Source organism: Halichoeres trimaculatus, unplaced genomic scaffold (assembly GCF_033239565.1).
Source record: "Halichoeres trimaculatus isolate MK-OKI-2021-1 unplaced genomic scaffold, fHalTri1.1 fHalTri1_scaffold_9, whole genome shotgun sequence".
NCBI classification, from domain to species: domain Eukaryota; kingdom Metazoa; phylum Chordata; class Actinopteri; order Labriformes; family Labridae; genus Halichoeres; species Halichoeres trimaculatus.
Window position 1 is genome coordinate 35,308,234 of NW_027437188.1, and position 22,241 is coordinate 35,330,474.

The following is a 22,241-nucleotide window of genomic DNA, read 5'->3' on the forward strand; positions in this document are numbered from 1 at the left end:
TGAGAAATCACAAGAAGCAATTAAAAAGTAGTTTGTCATTGACATTTGTCTGATAAAGGTCCATGACTGAAACATTGCATTAAAGTCTGGAGGTGGGCAGGTGTGCAGGATTTTTCTCTTTTTTTTGGTTTGCCATTCAAAAAATCTTGATCCGTTATCCGGTCCTGCTTAATTTTCTGGACCAAGATTTTAATCTTTTATATTTAATACGGAAGTTCTGTAAAAGTCATAAATGGTCACTCAGTAGTTTTAGTACTTTTTAGACTAAACATGAGCCAAATTCACCTGACCAGTCCAGAAAAATGTCTTGTTTCAAGTTATTTTAAGACAAAATGAGGTCTGTCTTTGTCTGTTACAGTTTACTTTAACTCTGTTGGGTTGGCAGCAAACGCACAGCTCAGTTATTGAATATGAAACACATCACTTCATCCCTGTTTCCTGTGGAGTATTTTGGCGTGTTTGCATGTTATGAAAGAGGTTGTGTTTCCAGAAATAAAACACTGGAAACCTGTGTTTCTGTTTCCCAAAACACGATTTATTTGTGTAAAGAAAGGGCCAAAAACAGCCATAGATTACTGTTTTTAATGTAAATGTTTCCTAAGCAGCTCCAAAAGCACATCCCAGAACGCAAAGTTCACTAAAGGTGACCACATTCTTTTAGTTTCTAACTCTGAAGACGTGGTGTTAACATCTGCTCTCCATCAGTTTCAGGGAACCAGACCAACAGCACTCAAGGAACCCCGGCTGCCAGTTTTATCCAAGCGTCTCCTCTGGGGGCTGCCCATCCTCAAGACCCTCCCTGGAAACAACCAGAACGGAGGAGAGACAATACTTAGCTTTTTCCAACCACGGCCAGGAAACAAACCTCAGACACCAGTCCCCTTTCTCCTCCTCCTCTGTGGATGTTACTTCTAGCGTCTCGCCTTTCCGGGCTGTTCCAGCATCTCGTGAAGATTACTCAGTGGACTCTTTCTCCAGGGCTCTTCCCTGTTTCTCACCAGCTCTCTCTTCTGGCTCCCAGATTCAGGATCCTCCTCCCCCTTCTTCCTGTAGGTCTTCATCTGTAAGAGCAGCTCCTCCATCCTCCCCTTCTTCTCTCCGCTCTCCTACATGCTCCTCCCCAGTCAGTTCCACCTCCGCGTTCTCCAGGTCCTTAGCAGCATCCTGCATCAGCCAGTCTATCAGTCAAAGTTTGGCAAGGAAGAGCACTCAAACAAACAGAGCGACCCAAAACCCTTCTGCTCATGTGCGGCAGCGTTCACCATCACCCAAACTCCCTCCCTGCCAGCAAAGCCAAAAAGATGGGTACCACCATCCAAAGAGTCCTCAGTCTTCTCCCTGGTCCACTTGCCCTTCTCCATCTCTTTCCCAACGCCCTCCTTCCCCGTCGATGGGTCCAACTTATCGCCAACCTCCCCATTCCTCTGCTCCCCGTCAGTCCTTCCTACACACCAAAACAGACTCAACGAAGAATGCAAACAACAACAATAGCGCCTGTAGAACGAACCATACAATCAGCAGCTCTTTAGGTCCACAGAAGGTGCAGCTAGCTAATGGCTGCAGCAATGAGACGATGATGCAACAACCCTATGAACCTCTCTGGTCCGGGTCCCACAATCGTGTGGCTCGGCCTTTCTCTGCTTCTGAACCCAGCTCAAGAGTTCAGTCCCCAAATCCCTCTCCAATCACTCCCTCATTTACTCGCCTTTGCTCCCCGCCTCCACAACACAATTACTCCTCCCCCATGGCTCAGAAACCCCCCCATCCCCGGAGCTCACGAGGAGGAGATGCAAGTTCCCATAATCCTCTAGGTCTCACTTTGGAGCTGTCCAAGGCTTCAGGGTTCGGGCAGTCCTCTTGTCTGAGCCCTCGGATTCTCTCTCCTCCTCCGATTGGTGTATCGGTGAATGTTTGGACGAATAATGTTGCCGCACCTCAACCCAGACACCCCAGACTTGCTCACTCCTCTCCCTCAGCATCCAGTTCTTCCTCACTAGGCTCACCAACTCAGGAGAACACCTTCTACCCCAGTTCCTCCCCCTCTTTGGTCTCACTGCGGAGTCCTAGAGCATCCTCCCCTTCTGCCTCCAGCCCCCAGACATCCTCTCAGACCCTACGGAGGTCCTTCTCCTCCAGCCTGGCAGATCGGCCCCCTAGCCCAGCAGGGAGCAACTCAAGTGGAGTGCGCCGTTCCTGGGCAGACAGCAGTCACAGGTCCTTTGGTTTTGGTGGCAGTGGCCGGGGGTCCTTTGACCTGCACGAGTCCTGTCCTACCAGCCCGAGGAGTGGATGGTCCTCCTACAGCAACTCACCGTCCTGCCTCAGCCCTCGTGCTGGGCTTCAATCCCCTCCCTCACCTGGCAGGCTTACCCCAGGAAAGAGCTCCATCGGGGCTCAGCACTTCACCAGTGTGCCGTGGCCAGATGTACGAGTGCTTTCACACAAATATAATGGATCTGAAAGTCCTGATGTAGGCACCATGCCTTCCATCAGCGTATCTTCCCCTCTGTCCCAGACCCTGGCCCCCTCTCCTGCTCCGTCAGACAGCCACTCTGTATGGGGTGACCCTGAGCTGGAGGAGGGTCATTGCCGCAGCCAGCTGATCTGCGCATACATTGCCCGGCCTACCTGTGAACAAAATCTCTCCTCTGGCTTGTCCTCCCCTCCACCTGTCTCCTACCCCCACTACAACTACCAACCCCCAGTTAAGGCACAGCCTCAGGTCCAAATCAACATCACAACAACCCCCATACCTTCAGCCTCAACAAGAGCATCACCAGTCTCCTTTGCACATTCACATTCTCACCCTCCAAAGGCTGGGAGCCAGAAGACCAGTTACGCCACCACAGTCAATCTCCAGATCGCAGGAAGTGGACGAATAACTTCTTTCAGCACTGCCCAAGTGAGCCTGACCCAAACCCTGCAGGGTGGCACTGGAGCTGGGGGACAGGGTCAGGTGACGAGGAGGGTTAGCATCAACGGACTTTCGCATATCCCTTCCCCTGTTCATCAGAGCTGTGACGGACTATGAGAGACGGATGTTTTCATGGCATTAAACAAGAAGAAGGGCAAAAGAAACTGAAAAAAAAAACGACTAACTGGTGCACGTACAGAAGTCCCTTGACGTGATTCGGCTTTGTTTGCACCTCCAGTTCTTCTCACCTGCAGGACACAGTCAAGTGCATTGGACACTGGCTTTACCCCATGACCCAGTCGGGGTAAGATACGAGGGAAAGCTGCATCTCCAAAGATTTGATCCCATTTCTACCTGCACAAAGCTCTTGTGCAATCATTAAAAGTAAAAACAAAGAAACTCACAGGTGCCACTTTGCTGTGGTACTCCAAAATGAGCTCCCTACACCCCGAGTGTCTGAGCAGTGATGTGATGTATTGGGGTTGGAAAGATAACCTTTGGCTTTATTCGGTGCTCCGAACTCTTATGACTTTTAGAGGGAACAGTAACTTCAGACATGTATGTGCTAATCCTGCAAAAAACCCATCACAGTAACTAAATGTATTTGTACTTCTACTTTCATTGTCATCTTTCTTATAATCTGTTACATGAACGTCAATTTCTGGCTTTTCCAGTTTCAGTTTTGGTGGTAACTGTGGTTTTTAATTTCCTGTTTTTCAATCATCTTATTATTATTATTATTTTATTGTTTATTTATGATGTTAGTTATATTCTTTGTGGCACTTATTATCCTTAAAGTAATGTTGGTATTTTGCACAGTGTCCTCAACTCTTGGGTGCATGCAGTGAGTGTGTTTGTGTGTGTGTGTGTTAAATGACGCGTCTGTCAAGTTTTCATTTGACTTCAGACCAAGCTGATATCTGTGTGGATTTAACGCTGACTCTATCCTGTTGTTACTTGCATTGTTGGCTTTACACTCTCTCTGTTGTCAGTCTCCCTCTCCGATGATGAGTTGTGAAAAGTTGTGTCAGAAAGTCGACAAGGTGGAAAAAAATAAATGCATGACCTGACTACAGAGTGAAGAAATTCTGTTCAAGGCAAGAAAACATCTGAAATACACCAGGAGCTGTCAGGGACACATTCACACTATCAGGCTCAAAGAAGACCATTGATTAGGAGGAACTAAACCAAGCCAATCACAGCTGGGGGTCAGCTTATTGTGGGCGGGGGGAGTGGGGAAATAGATATAGGGGAGAATGGGGTAATGTGAGACAGTTTTTATATTTGCTCCCCTCTAAGCAAACTGAAATGTACACATTTCCCATTTATTCAGGATGTTTCCGAGCAATAGGAATCATTAGAACGTATTCAGGACGAAGGGCAGTGAAAATATGATTGTTTTTAAAAAAGTGGTCTTGTGTCTCACTTTTATTTTTGTTTTAATAAAAATAAAAATAATAATTTATTTATTTATCTAATTAATTATTTGAAACTGTATTCCTTTAATCCTATATTTTTAATACATACATAGTCAGTGCCCTGGTCGGGGCACCCCAGTCTAAAATATCTGGACACACCCCTGCTTGTCAGAGCTAATTCCTCTGCGGGTACGTTATGTTGCTTCGCTCATTAAGGCCCCGTTTAGACGGAGACTCCCGCAACGATTCTTCCTTCGCGTTTTCAAAAGCCACCCGCGTTTACATGAGGACGGCGTGAAAACGATTCGCGTTCATACGACTCCAGGAGGACAAGTCTCCTCTTCTGTTCTTTCTTTTTCTGACGTTTTGTTGTGTGAGACGGTCGGCAATCCAACCATAACGCGCATTACCGCCACCTACTGGCTCAACTGGAAATGTGGCTGAGCGCGGAGCCTTCACCCGAAACTGCGAGTGCGCATGCGGTGATGTCAGCGTTTCACCCTGAGACGCTCCGCTATGTGTTTACACGAAGCTGGATGGAGGAGCGGATTCAGATCTTTCCACACTGGAGAGCGTTTTCAAAAGTTTGCGTTTTCACTGAAAACGCAACGTGGTCTCGTCTAAACGTAAGGCCAAAACGCAACGAAATGTTTGCGGAATCGACCATTTTTGGTGTCATGTAAACGGGGTCTCAGATGGCTTTATGCTGGACTGAGGGTTCAGGTCATAGAATAAAGGGAGTTAGTGTGCAAAATGGGACTTTCCGAGACGGTGACATGATCAAGACAGTCTCGAGACCGGTCTCGAGACCAAGACCAGTCTCGAGAACTACAAGTCTTGCTCACACTGCAGCACCAGCACTTCATCCTCTCCTCTTTCGCCTTCAGCTCGCAGAGAACACCAGTCCTAGCACTGAAGGCGAAAGAGGAGAGGATGAAGTGCTGGTGCTGCAGTGTGAGCAAGACTTGTAGTTCTCGAGACTGGTCTTGGTCTCGAGACCGGTCTCGAGAACTACAAGTCTTGCTCACACTGCAGCACCAGCACTTCATCCTCTCCTCTTTCGCCTTCAGCTCGCAGAGAACACCAGTCCTAGCACTGGTTAGCATCGACATAGGGCTGCACGGTAAAGTTGAGCAAACCTTTTATTTTAAACCAAACTTTATGTAGTAACATATTTTTAGTTCCAGTAAAATAATTCATCCAGATTTATTCAACTGGCTGATTATATTGTATGATATTATATTATATTTTACTATATTATATTATATTACACTTTAAAAATATCATGAACATAAGTTTGAGATAATGTTAATTTTATTTCCATGGATCAGCTACCTGGATAATGTTGGTCATGCTGAAAGGACTCTATTGACTTCTGTCTTTGAGCCTGGGGTCTGGTTGAATTGTGTTTCATTTGACTTTGTCTTCTGATAATATCCCAGCTCGCAGTATTTTGGTAGTCAGCTGTAAAATTGCATCAAACTCATCTGCCGTCATGTTTTGAGCAGTGCTCAGTTGAGTGCCGTGACTGAACGGCACTTAGAGACGGGGGGCAGAGTGTGCAGAAAAGCGAAAGTGAAACTCAAAAACATGCTGTATTCGTTTCTTTATGTGGAGAGTTGGGAGAGAATCAGGGATCATACAGGCAGCAAAGCAAACCCCAATGAGCAACTGCACTCTAGTAAACAAGCCCTGGGAACCCACAACCCGCGACTGATGAGACGTGGAAGTGACTTTCTTCCTTTCCACTTCTCCTAAGACCAAAACGCATGCACAGGAGAGTTTCTCCGGGAGGGCGGGGGAGCGTGGCGCTCGCTGTGAGAGGAGCACCGGCTGAGCAGCAGAGAGTGAAACGAGCAGAGAGAATTACGTTCCCACGTCAAAACATTAGCGTGACTGTTTGTACTCAATGATTGCGCTATAGCCATTTTATATCTCACATGCAAAAACCAGCGAGACATCGAGTATATTCGATATATCCCCCAGCTCTACCAGCAGTCTCCCTGAATATGGTAGGCTTCAAATCCCTCGAGCCCAAAATGTCAGTCTGAGACTCATCAAGACCCGGAAGACCCCAAGACCAAACAAGACCAAAGACCGACGAGGCTGTGACAAGACCGAGACCACAAAAAAGTGGTCTGGAGAACTACAAGTCTTGCTCACACTGCAGCACCAGCACTTCATCCTCCCCTCTTTTGCCTTCAGCTCGCAGAGAACACCAGTCCTAGCACTGGTTAGCACCAACATGCTACGGGCTGCTAATATTTGAAATCTTGTGATAAGACAATGCAACCATGGTTACACATAGGATCTCTGGACCCACACAAAAGCAAAAAAAAAAAAAAAAAGGAAACACTCCGACAAACACAACCAATTTGGTGTCAGTGAGCGACAGATGAGCCATAAAAAGTAACGACAGGCTCCAAATACAAAGAAAACTAAAAAGGAGGGTGACCAAAAAATAAATAAATAAACATCCATTTTAAAAGAAACAGGAGGAAGTAAGGCTTTAACTAAACACCAGAGAGAGAAACAGACATTTCACTAAGCTGTGACTTAATTAAAGATACTACGGGGGCTCCAAAGGGACAGAATAGAGAATTAAAAAAAGCAACTGAGGCCCGCAAACTCTGGTTTTACATCAGAGTGACTCATTAACGTGTAAACGATGATTGCCTCAGGACACGTGCAGCAGTTAAAGATTCATCAAGAGAAGAGAGGATGATGTTTTTATGAGGTACGAGGAAATCTTTATGAAATATTCACGCATTAAGTTTTTACAGGAAAGTAAAATGTGTAGAAAATAAAATTATACGATGTCTTTATTGTGTTGCCTGAATCACTTGTATCTTTTCTTTCTGAGTCATTACTTTTATCTGTTTCCACCCACGCCCTGCTCTCCAGGTGTCCTCTCACATACCTTTCAACTTTGTCATTCTTTTTGAGCCAGTTTTTTTGGATAACATCAGCGTCCTGTTTTAGAAAGTAGCATTGTGTGAACCAGTCTGCTAACATTTTGATAAAAACATGTTGGAGAGTTTTAGTTTCGGTTTGTGCAGACTTTGACCCTGTCCTTTATCTCTTCACTGTGCGCTGAGTTTCACTCTGGAGCAGATGTCCTCGGAGGAAGTCTCTCTCAAAGTAAGAGCTGTTTAAGACTTGGTTTTAAAAATGCGATGGAAACAGAACGTTCAGGCTTACAGTAAACTAGCATGTCAGTGTGTTAAAGAGAGTGAGGGATGTAGATTTTGTATTTCTGAGTATTTTTTTTGTCGATCTGATCCTCATACAGAAATATTCAGTGAACACCTCTTACATTTTCTAACACTGCTCTTAAATTTTAACATTTACATTTCCTTCTCTGAGTCGGTCAGCTCGACCCATTCAATGGGAAACTGCTGGAGAATCAGGCTAGACTACAGTTTACTGCAGACAGGGTCCAGTCTGCTATGAAATACCACCGATTCAGAGACTCCGACCCAAACACTCAACTTTGTCTAACTGTGCGCCAAGGCAGCCAAATATTTTAGCCGCTCGTCACGTGACTGACGTCAAAGTAAAATCGCGCTTGTCATTTAAAGGAGCCGCACAGTGGACTTCTTCACAGCAGCAGCTGTTTGCTGTTGTTCAACTTCAGTTTAAAGCATGAACATAAAGTGAAATCACCATCTAATCAGTCACGAGCGGGTGTAACGATCCAACCGTTATAACATAACAGGGGATTCTGTCAGGGATAAAAAAAAACCTTGCATTGTTGGCTTTACACTCCAAGCAGGCTTGGGTGAAAGTCTCTGAGGAGACAGGTTTTGAAGGTAAGTTCTGTAAATATTTGTTTCCTGCTGGATTTGCCTAACCTGACGCACCAGACGGACAGTTTCATATACCCGCTAGTGCTGCACGATTTGGGGAAAAGGTGCGATTTGCGATTAGGTGGATAATATCGGTTAAGATAAGAATAAGAATAAGATAGAATAAATAGATAAAATAGATAGAATAAGATCGGTTGCTAGGCGCTACCCAAGTAGCTGCCTGTTGCAGCAGCTCTCTCGTCTTTGTTCGTTTCTTGTAATTTTTTCGTCTCTTTTTCGTCATCTTTGTATTTGGAGTGGATCATCACTTTGTATGGTTCATTGTCGGTCACGGACACCAAACTTTTTGTGGCTTCGGCGGTATTTTTTACTACTTTTCTCCTGTGTTTGTCTGGAGATCCTACATGTAACCATGGCTGCATTGTTTACATGCGAAATTAGCTGTTAGCAGCCTGTAGCATGTCAATGCTAACTAGTGTGGGGCTTGATGATTTCCCTCGAGCTGAGGGGGAGGCGGTGAGGACGACGTGCTGGTTCTTGGATGTGAGCTGGGAGGTGACGACGTGGACCTGTCCTTCCATCCATCGTTGTTGGGAACGTGGGATCTCGCTCCGGGGGATGGATGAGCTAGCTGTGCTAACCCAGCGGCATCATGCTGTTCACGGACGTGGCTGATGGAGCTGACATCGGACGCCGCGACACATCGGAGGAGCTTCGCCTGCTGTGAGCAGACAGGATCCAGGAGACAGAGACTGAACAGACTGCTGGGGAGGCTCAGTCCTGGACCCTGTGGAGGTGGAGACTGGCTGGGCTGGAGAGTGGTGGACGAGTGGTGGACGGGATGTCGTCATCTAATTTCTTATGGACATTTTTGCACTTTCTATACCCTTTCTTACTTTTGTTTTCTTAAATGCTGCGGTGACTCCTGAATTTCCCCTCGGGGATAAATAAAGTATTTTCTATTCTATTCTAATATTGCGACTGATTGTGCTTGCGATTGAATAAAAAAAGTTGTGTCATGATGAGTCTACAGACTTGCTTGGTTATCATGGAGAAAAATCTGAATTGCATGTGCTGACATCGCGATTGCGACTGCGATTGCGATAATCGTAACCGCCACGGAAATATTTCACTAGTCCATCTGGGTAGCAGCTCTTAGGATTTGTTTTCAGAGGCGGGACTTCAAAAAAAATCTGCAGCTGGTGATTGGACGACCCTTCTGATTGACACACTCACCACAGACCAATCCACATCAAACCAGGCTGTGACGTAGCTTATGTGAGCCGCTGCTGAGAAACAACAGACGAACAACTACAGGAACACGAGAAACAGTTGTGATAATGGCATTAGACGACTGATGCCGATTTTGCAAAGTTAAGTTAAGAATCAAAGGAACGCTGACAAGTACGAAAGTCTGCTGACGTCACGTCTGCTCGTCACTTCTGCTGCTCCTGCATCCCGCCTCTCTTCCCTGATCGCAAATCGTTGGTCAGTGGAGCCTGGCAAGATGGATCTGCAGGAGTTCAGAAGCTGAATCAGGCAGGTCCGTCTGCTCTGCAAGGTTAGGATTTGCCTGCACGGGTCATCACTGAGTCCGACTGTGTTTTCCTCAGTGGAGTTTTGAGCCTGACAGAGAGGAGGGAGGAGCGGGGCAGGGGCAGAGCCAGGGAAAAGATGGAAGTTCTCTGTGCTCCTCTCTTTCCTCCACCCCTTCATTATCCCCAGGGAGACCTCCGGGAACATGGGTCAGGGGTGGAGGATGAGGTCTCAGGGAACAGCCAGGCAGGGCCAGTGGAGGTGGATTACCAGGGAGAGGCAGCAGGCCTTTGAGATCATTGTGATCTCCAAAGCTTTCGCACACTCTCCTGTCATGCTTTTGAATCCACAGCTCATTGTTTTCAGATGCTCTTTTGGGCTTTCTGTCTTTAAATGACTCTCTACTCAGCCTGCACAGTGACACGCTTCAGCCCCTTTGCTTGTCAAAATAGTCCAGCCTCCAGGCTTGTGCGTTTAAAGATTATCGATTATTATCAATATTTTCCGTTGCTAGGCGCTACCCAAGTAGCTGCCTGTTGCAGCAGCTCTCTCGTCTTCTTGTAATTTTTTTGTCTCTTTTTCGTAATCTTTGTATTTGGAGTGGATCATCACTTTGTATGGTTCATTGTCGGTCACGGACACCAAACTTTTTGTGGTTTCGGCGATATTTTTTACTACTTTTCTCCTGTGTTTGTCTGGAGATCCTACATGTAACCATGGCTGCATTGTTTACATGCAAAATTAGCTGTTAGCAGCCTGTAGCATGTCAATGCTAACTAGTGGAGGGCTTGATGATTTCCCTCGAGCTGAGGAGGAGGAGGTGAGGACGACGTGCTGGTTCTCGGATGTGAGCTGGGAGGTGACGATGTGGACCTGTCCTTCCATCCATCCTTGTTGGGAACGTGGGATCTAGCCCCGGGGGATGGACGAGCTAGCTGTGCTAACCCAGCGGCATCGTGCTGTTCACGGACGTGCCTGACGGAGCTGACATCGGACGCCGGCGCCACATTGGAGGAGCTTTGCCTGCTGTGAGCAGACAGGATCCAGGAGACAGAGACTGAACAGACTGCTGGGGAGGCTCAGTCCTGGACCCTGTGGAGGTGGAGACTGGCTGGAGAGTAGTGGACGAGTGGTGGACGGGATGTCGTCATCTAATTTCTTATGGACTTTTTTTGCACTTTCTATATTCTTTCTTACTTTTGTTTTCTTAAATGCTGTGGTGACTCCTGAATTTCCCCTCGGGGATAAATAAAGTATTTTCTATTCTATTCTATTCTAAATTCGTGAGTTTGTGTCCAGTGTGGCCGCGGCGTAATATCTAGTCAGATCGCACGGAACTTAAAATTCTCTCACACAAAGTCACTTGATTTTACACCTGCTTGAAACAAATTTCATTTGAAAAATTACTGCTCTTTAACTAAACAAAAATGTGTTTTAACCGATTACTCGATTAATCAGAATTTTCAGTAGAATACTCGAATACTAAAATATTCGATAGCTGTATCCCTGATTCTCTCAGCAACGTTTCCTCTTGACGTGTAGCTCAAAAACCACTCTTCACACATACTTAAACATCACTTTTAGCGTCAGTTTTTAAGGGTTTTCAGTGTGAATCTGCCTCCAAAACTTGACTGAACTGCACTTCAATCCACAGGTGTTGATGCCTGACAGACGTGGTCTCAGGTCACCCAGAAACCGCTCCTCCAGAGAACGAGGAGAAAGTCTTTGGGAAGGCAGCAGATGAAGCAGAAAGCAAGTGAGCAGAGATCTAATCTCTCCAGCCAGCTGAGAAGGAGGAGTGGGAGGAGTAGAGGAAGTGTAAAAAAGGAGGGAGAGTGACGGAGGGGAGGAAACGGGGTGAAGCTCATCACCAGACGACTGCTGTGGAGCGTGTGGAGACAGAGTTTAAAAGCCGTTGCAGGGAGAAGATTGATGTGATCCTGCTCCTGTTTTCTTTCACTACTTCAGCTCCTGCAGAGACACGTGGGACAAGCAGATGTTTCCTGGATAGCATTTAAGTTACGACCTCCACCACAACGACCACAACCACCACCATGTGATGCAGATGCTGGGTTTGCTGGTTGCATCATGCTGATCCAGAGGCGAGGTCTGGCGAGCGTGTATTTGTGTTTCTTCTGTCTGATGGCTGTGACGCAGAAACTTGCCGCCCAGAACTGCATCATAGGCATCCGCAACACGGTCCGGCGCTTCATAGAGCGCTTCCCCTTGGTATGAGTCTCCTCTTTCCTTTAACCCAAACAGAGCGTTGCATTTGATGGGACTTTATCTCAGGGTGCAGCTGCATGGTGTTGAGCTCTGTCTTCTCTCTGCTTGTTTCTAAAAGATGCATGCATGGGTGGAGTGACCTTTAATCCCAGCGTACAGTTTCTATCACAGATGACTCATGCATGATTGAATAATATTTACTTCACAGCTGATAGCATCAGGCCTGGAGGTCACGCATTCCTGCTGCACAAACATGCCGAGCAGAGTCGTCTGGTTTCCAGATATGTGAGGTATTTGACTGCACGTGTTCCCGGGTGTTTGAAAACTGGCGGGCGATGATTCTAGGGCTGCAACTAACGATTATTTCTAAAGTCGACTAATCTATTGATTAATTTTTCGATTAGTCGATAAATCACGGTTATTTTGTGTTTCAACCTTTAAAATGTGCAGACCTTTAAAATTCATCCTGTGTGTTGCATTTTCACTGCATTTACCCAGAGTTAGGTTCTCACCTCTGATTGGTCAGCCCTGTGTCATTTTTATTGTCTTTATTTCATTCATGATGACATAAAAATATAAGTACAAAACAAAAAAAAAACAAAATAAATCTCAAAATGAATGAAGTAGGTTACAAGAAAATTAAGTTGTTGTTCGCAGTGTTGGTTGGACAAACCGCTTATTTGTGACTTTGGGCTTGTTTTCTAATGTTTGCTCTGCTCTTTGTATAATCCCGTCGGACCCTCTCCCAGCTCTTCATAACATAAGATAAATTGAATTGAATTGATTTATTTATTTAACAGGGACGATGCAGTTTAACATAGTTCCATCACTAAGTATGAATCTGATGTGCTGCACAGAGAGTTTATAGCAAATACTAATTTCCAACTCTTGTCCCTAGTTGGGCCTTTAAAAGTCATAAAATGTACAATATTTAACAGCATAAAATAATTTTAAAAAGTTTACAAAACAACAATAAAATACATGTTCACATCAGAACAAGTAATTATACAACCCAGTTCAAAATGAATAAATACAAAAGAATTTTTTTTGGCAAACTAAGAATGATCACAGTTCTGATTTGCTTTTAGCCAACACTTGACCTTTGTAGAGAAGAGTTTGAAGTCTGTGATTAGTTTGATTTCGGTTGGTAATGAATTCCAGAGTTTCGAGCCTTTAAAAGAGAAAGCTGACTGTCCAAAGGTTGACTTACATTTTTGTATGCTACAGTTTCCATTCACCTTGCTTCTTGTAACTCTGCTGCTGTTCTGCCTTTGGATAAATTTGGATGAGGGTTCAGGGGCAAGATCATTGATACATTTGAAAACTAATTTAAGGAATGAAAACTGCATGAAGCTTTCAAAGCTCAATAGATTGTATTTTTTCAAAATGTGGCAGTGGTGCCAACGGATAGGTTGAAATAAATGTCCTCTCTTTTAAAAAGCAGTTTGAACACTAGTTTGTGACTCAGATCCTGAAAAACTGTAACAGAGAGTGAAGGAGACTCTCTAAATCACGTTATCAGACGCTAAACTCCGCGAGCTGTCAGGCTGTCCAAGCCGCAGATGCAGAGCCTCCGTCAGCGCACAGCGCTCTCTGGGAGTGGAGATTTTTCCTCATCAATATTCCTCATGTATGAACTTAGTGATCTTTCCCATAAAAGTATCCAATAACACAGCACCTCATGCGATGAACTGAAGTTACAAATTAGTATTACCCCCTGGTGTTTGATTTTACCATGTGACGACAATAAAAACAATAATACGACACATCGACTATTAAAATTTGCGTTGATGAATTTTTTATCGTTGACGAGACAATTATGTCGACCAATCGTTGCAGCCCTAGATGATTCTGAGGTGAAGTATGGTTCGTGTGGAGGATTTCATCACTTCTCTGACTGGAGTTAAAAAAAGCTTTATATTTTTTTAGTCGGTCAACATATTTCACAGTTTTTGTACTTCGTTAGTTTGGAGTTGTAAACAGCGGTGATAAAAGCTGGGGCATAATCCTCTTTGAAGTTTCAGCTAACATTTGTTTTCGTCCATTCTGAGAAGAAGCTGTTCGTTAGAGAGGACGATGGTTTTTCTTTTCTACAGCACAGCATTTCATTGTGAGAAACAGCATCTCTCAGAGTATACTGTAAATAATCTTACAAGTTCCACATCAGACCAAACAAACAAACAAAGGAGATGTCAACAACAAAACCTCACCTAAAAGACCCCGCCGAGCTCTCCAGTTTTATTCCTGATTGTAAAGAAACTGCAGACTAGATCTGTCCCTGCTTCGACGCATTTTGTCAGCGTGCTTGCTCATCTGTCGTCTCACACTGCCTGTGTGTTTGTTATACCTATTTGTTATACCTCCAGACAAAACACTGATTTTCAAAATCAGAGTTTTGTTTTGTGTGGATAGAAAACACAACATTTTTGTTCCTTTGTAACATCAATGTTTGTTTCTGATCCAGAGTTTTAAAGCTGATTGTTGACGGGGATTGTATTGTAAATCCTGATTGCAACCCAGTTTTTTATTTTCATTTTTTTCTAATAATAATAAATTAAAAATTGCTACAACAAACTTTTCATTCCCAGAGATTTCCAAAGTGCCACAATGCATAGTTGTAAGGAGAATAATAATAATAATAATACGTTTATTTCAGGGCTCTACACTAACTTTTTCACTGGTAGCACTGGTGCAACCAGCACATGATTTGGTCACACCATTATTTTTTTATTTATGTATTTATTTATTTATTTGTGTGTAGTAACTCTAGCTGTGATTTTGCTAAATATTTTACTGCAAATAAGCTTTTTGTCTGCAACAAGCTCTGGCTGACAAAACAGGTTATTTCTTTCATGTAATTTTAAAAGAAGACAACAAAAAATGCTTCTTAAATAAAAGCAAATAATAATAACAGACATGCATGCGTCTACATATCAGGGTTAAAAACATTTTCGTCATTTATCATTGTACGGTTTTGAAGCCAAAATTACTCCGTCACAGGAGCAGCAAGATGCAATTCAAACAAAACTTCTCCCAGACATTGGTATTAACTCAAATAATCCACACATGAAAAGAAATCACAACGTTCAGGTCCATAAATAATGATTATGGTGAATTAAGTACGATAACACAGGAAAAAAGTATTGAACACGCTAACTGAGACTCATCTAATACTTAGTGGAGAAGCCTTTGTTTGCAATGACAGCTTCCAGAAGCTTCTTTTTTTGAAACCATTTGAGAGTCAACTTTGCCGTGTACTTTGGATGGTTGTCCTGCTGGAAGGTCCAGCCACGTCTCATCTTCATCATCCTGGTGGATGGCAGCAGATTCAGATCAAGAATTTCCCCATACATGGCTCCATTCATTGCTCCGTCAGTTATATGAAGTTTGCCAACACCATGAGATGAGAAACAACCCCATGCCATGATGCTTCCACCTCCAAACTTCACTGTTGGTGTAGTGTTTTTTGGCTGATGTGCAGAGCCATTTCTCCTCCAAACATGGTCTGTAGTATGACAGCCCAAAAGTTCAGTTTTGGTCTCATCTGACCAGACAACATTCTCCCAGTATTCTACAGGCTTGTCAAGATGCTGTTTAGCAAACTTTAAACCAGCTTCAACATGCCTTTTCTTGAGGAATGGAGTCTTGCAGGCTGAGCGTCCATAGAGGCCATGGTGGTGGAGTGCATTGCCTATTGTTTTCTCTGTAACAATCGTACCTGCTGCCTCCAAGTCTTTCTGGAGCACTTTCAGGGTGGTCCTTGGCTGGTTGAGTCCTCTTCTGACTATCTTTCTGACTCCCTGGTCAGAAATCTTCAAGGAGCTCCTGTGCGTGGCCTGTTGATGGTAAGGTGGTGCTTCTTCCACTTGTGAATAATGGCCCCAACGGTGCTGACTGGAATATTCAGGTGCTTTGATATAAGTCTGTAACCAGTTCCATTCTGATGCTGAGCAACAATCAGGTTGTGAATGTCTTCAGAGAGCTCTTTGCCTTTACCCATCATGAGGTGTGTGGTATTTAACTGCTTGGTGAAAAAACGACCTTTTTTATAGGACCATCAATTTGCTCTAGCCCAGCTGATGTTGGTTTGCACTAATTTGAAGTTGAAGTAATAATTACTGACAGATTTCAGGTGGTATGGTGCATTTCCTTGCCAAAGTATACAGCCTTTCCATGGTGTGTTCAATACTTTTTTCCTTTAATACCAATGTCTGGTAGAAATTTTGTTTGAATTGCATCTTTGTAATGAGAAAAAAGTTGTTGTATTTAATACTTATTTTTCACACTGTAACTGGAAGAAGTCTTGTTTTGGACATTTCTCCTGGTGGACTGAGATTAAAACCACCTAACGCTGAGATGCGGCTGTGACTAATGGACATATTGGGTCATAAATCAAAGTGGCACACTCACAGTGTAACACTGACCTGGGTGTGCCTCTTCATTAAGATCAGTATCTCCAAAGTGAATGACTTCCAGGCCACAGACTGTTACAACTTGTTTCATGAGCCATGCCAGCTGCATCTGGGAACCTGTACACCTGTCTGTGATTTAAAAGGCATCTTAGATATCATCTTTTCAGTCATCTGTGTTTGGGATCTGTTTTCTGTCAGGGCCCTTTAAACTCTGACTATAAAGTCTATCATATTTATTATTATCTCTCCTCCTCAGAAGCTGTTGGACTGCAAACTGTACACGCCCTCCATCACCGACTACCAGGTATGATCTACCTCAGAGCACTGATTCATTATCTGAAGTAACAATCTGCTGTGCAGAGACAAAGGTCCTCAGCTCAGCGGAGAAATCATAAAGCTCCACAAGACCCTGGAGACCAGCATCTCAGCGTGTGGCATCAATCAGGAAACAAAGCCTGATGCGCATTCATCTCGAAACGCTCTGGTGTCATAGCAAATACTGTGTTTGACCGTTCTGTACTGGAAGTGCGCTTTAAATCATGGGGCTAGTTGTTCAAAGAAATTATCTGGATTTAGAAATCCCTTGCTATCCAGGATCAGGCAACCTGTCTTGGTTTTTCAAAGCAACATTGTACTGGATCAACCTGATCCAGATACACAGTTATAAGATTACCAAATCCGGATTACCAGTGGTCTGAATTGGACAGCTTATCATAATGTGGGCAACCAGTTCTGTAAAGCAGCCGTCTTCATCCTTTTTTGGGCCACGGACCGGTTTAATGTCAGACAATTGTTTCACGGACCAGCTTTTCTTCTGTCTCCTCACTGGCTCTTTTACCCTGCCAAAGAAACTTTCCAAAGATGTTTGTTTTTTGTCCATTTTGCTAGCTTGGGGGAATCCCACGGGAATCCTGTGACCCATAGGACTCCCAAAACAATATCAGCCTCTAATTCCTATCCATATGATGATCCGCAGGGTTGTAATTATGAGCCTGTCAGGAAAGATGGAGAGCAGGAACAGGGTGGGATTAGGAGGGATAACGTCCGTAGGAGAGCAGTGGAGTTGTGGTGTGAGGAGAACCAGCGGAGAACAGAGCAGGTGTCCCGGTGAGTGAGCGCTGTTGGCTAGTGATATGTAGCCTAATGCTGTGTTCACATCAGCGTAGTTAAAGTTTGAAATCAGATATATTGACTTAAAGAAGTAGAATGTGTAAGAGCTGATCGTAAATCAACACGCTTTGACCCGTCGTGATAAAGCCCAGAGAGAGAAAGATATTGAGGTCTATCCACTGATCTAGAGTCAGACAACAGGGACTTAGCTACAGTGCTCAGCTCACGTTTCCATCAGGTTGAGTCTTGGGCTGAATCACTTGTTTACGTCTGTCACTTGGAGCCGGGCTAGGAGCTGCTGCTGCTGTGGATGAAGCTGCAGTTGTCTGGCAGCAGATGTACATCCCAAATGTAACTACTGGGTGGCAAATATCAACATGTATCAGCGTCAGTATCAGAGCACACCTCCTCTTTCTTTCCTGAATGTGCATAAAAAGTCAAATCCCATTGAGATCAGGATCTCATTTACGAGGGCGAGCTGACCTCTTGGCCAGGTCGCCCTTGTAAATGAGATCCTGATCTCAATGGGATTTATCTGGTTAAATAAAGGGTTAAAAAAAAGGCAGGGAGAGCAGCAGCAAAGAGCCCCATGGTACAGGACCATAGTCTGCATGAAATATGGACATAGTCTCCCCGACATCACCCGTCTGTTCCTGAAACGGAAAATGAAGCAGATCGGCTATATTGGGGCCATATTGGTAGTGGCAAGGGCTTTGCGTACAGCTATAGGGCGCCTGTTGGTCATGTGACCTCAGCTGTGCCTCTGATTGGGCGAGCTCGCGATCTTAATATCCTCTGAACCTCTGAGCTAGAAAAAAATTCCCTATCCATACAGTGTGTGCTGATAGTAAAATTAGCGACTGTAAATCAGTTAATTTCTGCTGTGAAAACTTTTTTTGGCTGGGAATGTGACTACCTGTACTCCCAGAGCCAGCCTGAGGCGGGCACTATAGTCATAGCAGATTTTAGCACTTCTGAGAGTGAGCATCAGTGAGGACACATACGATCCAACAGTTGATGTGCCATGGACTAGACTTGACTTAATGCCATCTTTGTATGACTGGTTCTCATATTTTTCTTTATTTGTGTAAAATCCTTCTTTCTCTCGCAGAAATGTCCCAGAACCGCAATGAAGTGTTTTGCAGAAGAGGTGAAAGTCCTCATTGAAGAAATAAAAATTGTTCAACTTCGTCGCCCTCCAGATCTGAACATGATGCTGAATCGACTGGCAGAAAGGCTTGACCAGGTACGGCACAAGAACTAAGTCTGGAGCGTGGGATATCTTGTGGCACATGAGGGTGGGTGCAGACTTACTGTTTACTGACAGACTCAAACCAGTTTGTAAGCCTACAGTAAAACTGGGACTTCACAAGTTCATAAGACCAAATTTAGCCAGAGTGAAGCCTTTGCTGAAGTTTCTATTCATCAGACCAATGAATGTGCAATTAGCCTCTCTGAAAGTCATTACATTGAAACTGAGACTCAGCAGTTTTTTTTGCCTAAAATGTCCCAGATACTAACAGTAACAATCATGAATCCAGATATAATCCTGAAGAAAGACAGAGTGAAGCTTCAGAGGGACACACTATGTACAGTAAAACTGAGACTCTGTAGATTTACTAGTCTGAAGTTAGTGAAGATGAACGTTCTGTGGCTTTCCCTTGTTGCGGTTAAACTGAGACTCACCTAGTTTTGGAGCGTCTAGCTTCTGTGTTATTAAGTTTTAACAGTGAAACTGAGACTCATCAGATTCAGGAGCCTGAAGCCTCAGTGGAACTTTATTTTTACTGTGAAACCAGGACTTACCAGGCTCATAAGACTGAAGTTTCTCTGTAACTCAATATTTACTCTAAAACTGAGACTCAAATGATTGATTAGCCCAAAACCTCTGTGAAACTCACTGTTCACTGTGATACTGAGACTCAACACAAACACATGAAGATCCTTCCCTTGTAAATTACAATTTACAGTTAAACTGATCTGAGTTCTCTCCAAACACAGTGTTATCTCATGTTGCTGATTAAACTGTTGACGATCCAGCTTAAGGAAAAGACAAGAAAGCTGAGAAAGAAAGTTGCTTCCTTCATGACTTCTGCTGCTGGCTTGAAAAGCTCCGATGCCTCGCTTACTTTGTGCAACAAGCTCTCAGTCCTCAGAGGACGATCAGTGTGTTCAATCACAGCTTGTAATGAAACAAAGGAAACGAAACAGATGTTGGCTTCTGGTCCTGATCTACTCCAGCTGCTGGCTCACTGCACTGCAGGATTTAGAGGATAAAATTAGTAGTATTTTTTAACCAGGGCCTGTTTTTCCCAGGTTTTGAAAACAAGGGTGGAAAAAGGGAGCTTATCTCACAATCTGGAAACTAGGCAGTGAAACTGAGAAATAAGTGGGGTCTTTCATTTGCCTTGCTTTCCTCTCTGCCACACCTAAAGTTCTCACAAAGGAGACACAGCACAAACCAACCAATCTGAAAAGTCTGGCATTAAGAAAGACCTACAAAGCAGATGTGCAAATTCATATGTAACAGAAATCCCTGAATCTGTCTTTGAACTGATCAAAACACCACATTCTAAAAGTAGCCCGGAAGTTTCCAGAGACTTGCCCAAAACTTGCCCAAAACTTGCCCAAAACCTTTCCAGAGACTTGCCTGAAAAGTTTCCCAGGGTTCCCAACAGCTGCCCGATTGCTGCCCAAGACTTGCAAAGTGGGTGAGTTCATCACATGATTGGTTCATGACACGTTGGACCTTACAGTGATACTCCTGGATGGAACAAGTTGGGTCCTATCACAAGGTTTAGGGCAAAATTTACCCCTACAGCAGTGTTTTTCTGCAGCAGAAGCCCAGAGCTCTCGCACCATACACCCCCTCCCTGCTCCTCTGCCGGTTTCCTCTGCACTCAGACGAGGCCATATTTTACTTGACCAAAAACACAAATAAACGGACTCCCACCAAAAAAATCTATCGGTCTGCATTCACGCTTTATTTAGAGAATTTTAAGCGCGTCACTTTCACACAAAAACAGCGCTAAATAAGGCTCTAGTTTTCATCGTGTCGTAAAACTGGTGCTAGAGCCGGTTTGCAGTCGGTTCAAGTGTGAACCGGTTAAGAACCATTTGCTTTTCCACAAGCGGGTGTCAGCTTATTAACTTTTCTTCTTTTTCTGTTGTTTTGCTTACCCCAAACTCGTCTTTTTAAAAATGGTGTTCTTCAGTGTTTTTACTCTGCTTTGGTTGGTCAATAATCCCGCCTCCACCCCCTGACATAAGCCCGTAGCCCCCAACGTAACGTGGTTCTTTCTGCTGGCCCAGCAAATAGTTGGTGCTTGCCAAGCACCAGTTTTAAGAGCCAGCAACCGGTGCTTAGTCTGTGGAAAACCAAAGAACTGGTGCTAAGTCTGGCTCTAGCTCTGAACCAGCCCTGGAACCAGCTGGGTGGAAAAGGGGGTACCAGATGATTTGTTCGTTTTGAATGAATCAATTACGAACGACACATCACTAGCCTTCGGAGGGCAGACCAATCAGAAGGAAGAGGGTTTGTGGAGCAAGGTGTCTTAAAGAAAAAGTGTTTATGACCAAGGCTGAAATAAGGGATCTCCAACAACTGTGTGAGAAAAATCTGGACTTCATTGAGCTGTAACTCTACCCCCTCTTTAAGTAATTTCAGCAACTTTTGAGCCTGTTTTTTGTTATCAAATCAGAATGAAATCAGTTTTTTTTGGCATCATAGTGTCGTAACAGGGCAGATTCAGCTGTCTTTGCCACATCTTGCTAGCTACAGAGATGGGGTCTTCAGTTGAAGCAGAAATAAGCCCTGGGTGCTCCAATATCACAATTTTGCAGCTCTGTTTTTGTGGTCTGTACTTGATCTGTGTCTCGTTTTTCTCTGCAGACAAATTCAGAGTGCCCTCAGTGCGAGCTGCTGCAGGAGGAAACAGCCGCAGACTTCCTCAAAGCTCTCAGTAAAACTCTGACGGTGATGAGCAATTCCCCTGGAATCTGCTCGTCCTGATCCGCTGAAGCTGAGGTTCCCCAACTTTGACACATGACGAGAAACGGGAAATGTCTTACACTCCTTGCACATTAAGATGATGGATATCCTGAAAAGGTAACACTTTACAATGAGGGTCCCTTAAATAATGCATTGTTCAACATTAAAGGATAAGTTCAGTTAATACAGCTTTTAGATTGTTTATAGAATGAAGTAGAACAAAATACTCACCCAGAAGGCTTTCCTGATCCAAGCAGTGCTTCGGGAGATATTTAGATCCAAAATCGTGCAGCGGACGTCCGTATAATGGGATCCATCGGGGCATAGACAGCGCCACTCCTAAAACTTCATTAATCCTCCAAAAGCTCATGTTTTTCACCAATATTCCATCATGGTCTGCTCCGGGTTAGTCCTCTGCTGCAGTCTGTGTCACTCCAGACAGCGCTGTGTGGCTGTGATGAAGTCTGAACTGATGAAGACTTTGTTTACGTTTGTGCCTCCGTGCATGTGCAGTACTCTCTGGAGAGCTGACTCCACTTCCTCCTTTCTTTGAGGGGCAAACATAAACAAAGTCTTCGTCAGTTCAGAGGTCAGTATAGCCACACAGCGCTGTCTGGAGTGACACAGACTGCAGCAGAGGACTAACCCGGAGCGGACCATGATGATGATGATGATGATGATGATGAAAAACATGAGTTTTTGGACGATTAATCCAGTTTTAGGAGCTGCGCTGTCTATGCCCCCATGTATCCCATTATACGGATGTACGCTGTGCTATTTTGGATCTAAATATCTCCCGAAGCACTGCTTGGATCAGGAAAGTCT

At 44.3% G+C, this 22,241-nt stretch overlaps 2 protein-coding genes across 2 annotated transcripts in view; both read left to right on the forward strand.

Moving 5' to 3' along the window:
* Nucleotides 1–3,976, forward strand: part of plekhg2 (pleckstrin homology domain containing, family G (with RhoGef domain) member 2) — a 123,709-nt gene extending 119,733 nt beyond the window's left edge. The window contains exon 22 of the mRNA XM_074678715.1: nt 706–3,976. Coding sequence (XP_074534816.1) covers nt 706–3,031 — 2,326 coding nt within the window. The 3' untranslated portion in view covers nt 3,032–3,976. The remainder of the gene's footprint in view (nt 1–705) is intronic.
* Nucleotides 3,977–11,570: 7,594 nt separating this feature from the next.
* Nucleotides 11,571–21,546, forward strand: il15l (interleukin 15, like). Its single transcript, XM_074678667.1, has 4 exons — nt 11,571–11,906; nt 16,575–16,619; nt 18,537–18,671; nt 21,318–21,546. The coding sequence occupies exons 1-4, from the start codon at nt 11,766–11,768 to the stop codon at nt 21,435–21,437; spliced, it is 441 nt and encodes a 146-aa protein (XP_074534768.1). The 5' UTR covers nt 11,571–11,765; the 3' UTR covers nt 21,438–21,546.
* Nucleotides 21,547–22,241: the final 695 nt, after the last annotated feature.

Coding starts and splice junctions, on each gene's coding strand:
- il15l (XM_074678667.1), top strand. CDS start 11,766: ATGCTGATCCAGAGGCGAGGTCTGGCGAGCGTGTATTTGTGTTTCTTC. Junction 16,620..18,536: donor CCTCCATCACCGACTACCAG/GTATGATCTACC, acceptor TTTCTCTCGCAG/AAATGTCCCAGAACCGCAAT. Junction 18,672..21,317: donor TGGCAGAAAGGCTTGACCAG/GTACGGCACAAG, acceptor TTTTCTCTGCAG/ACAAATTCAGAGTGCCCTCA.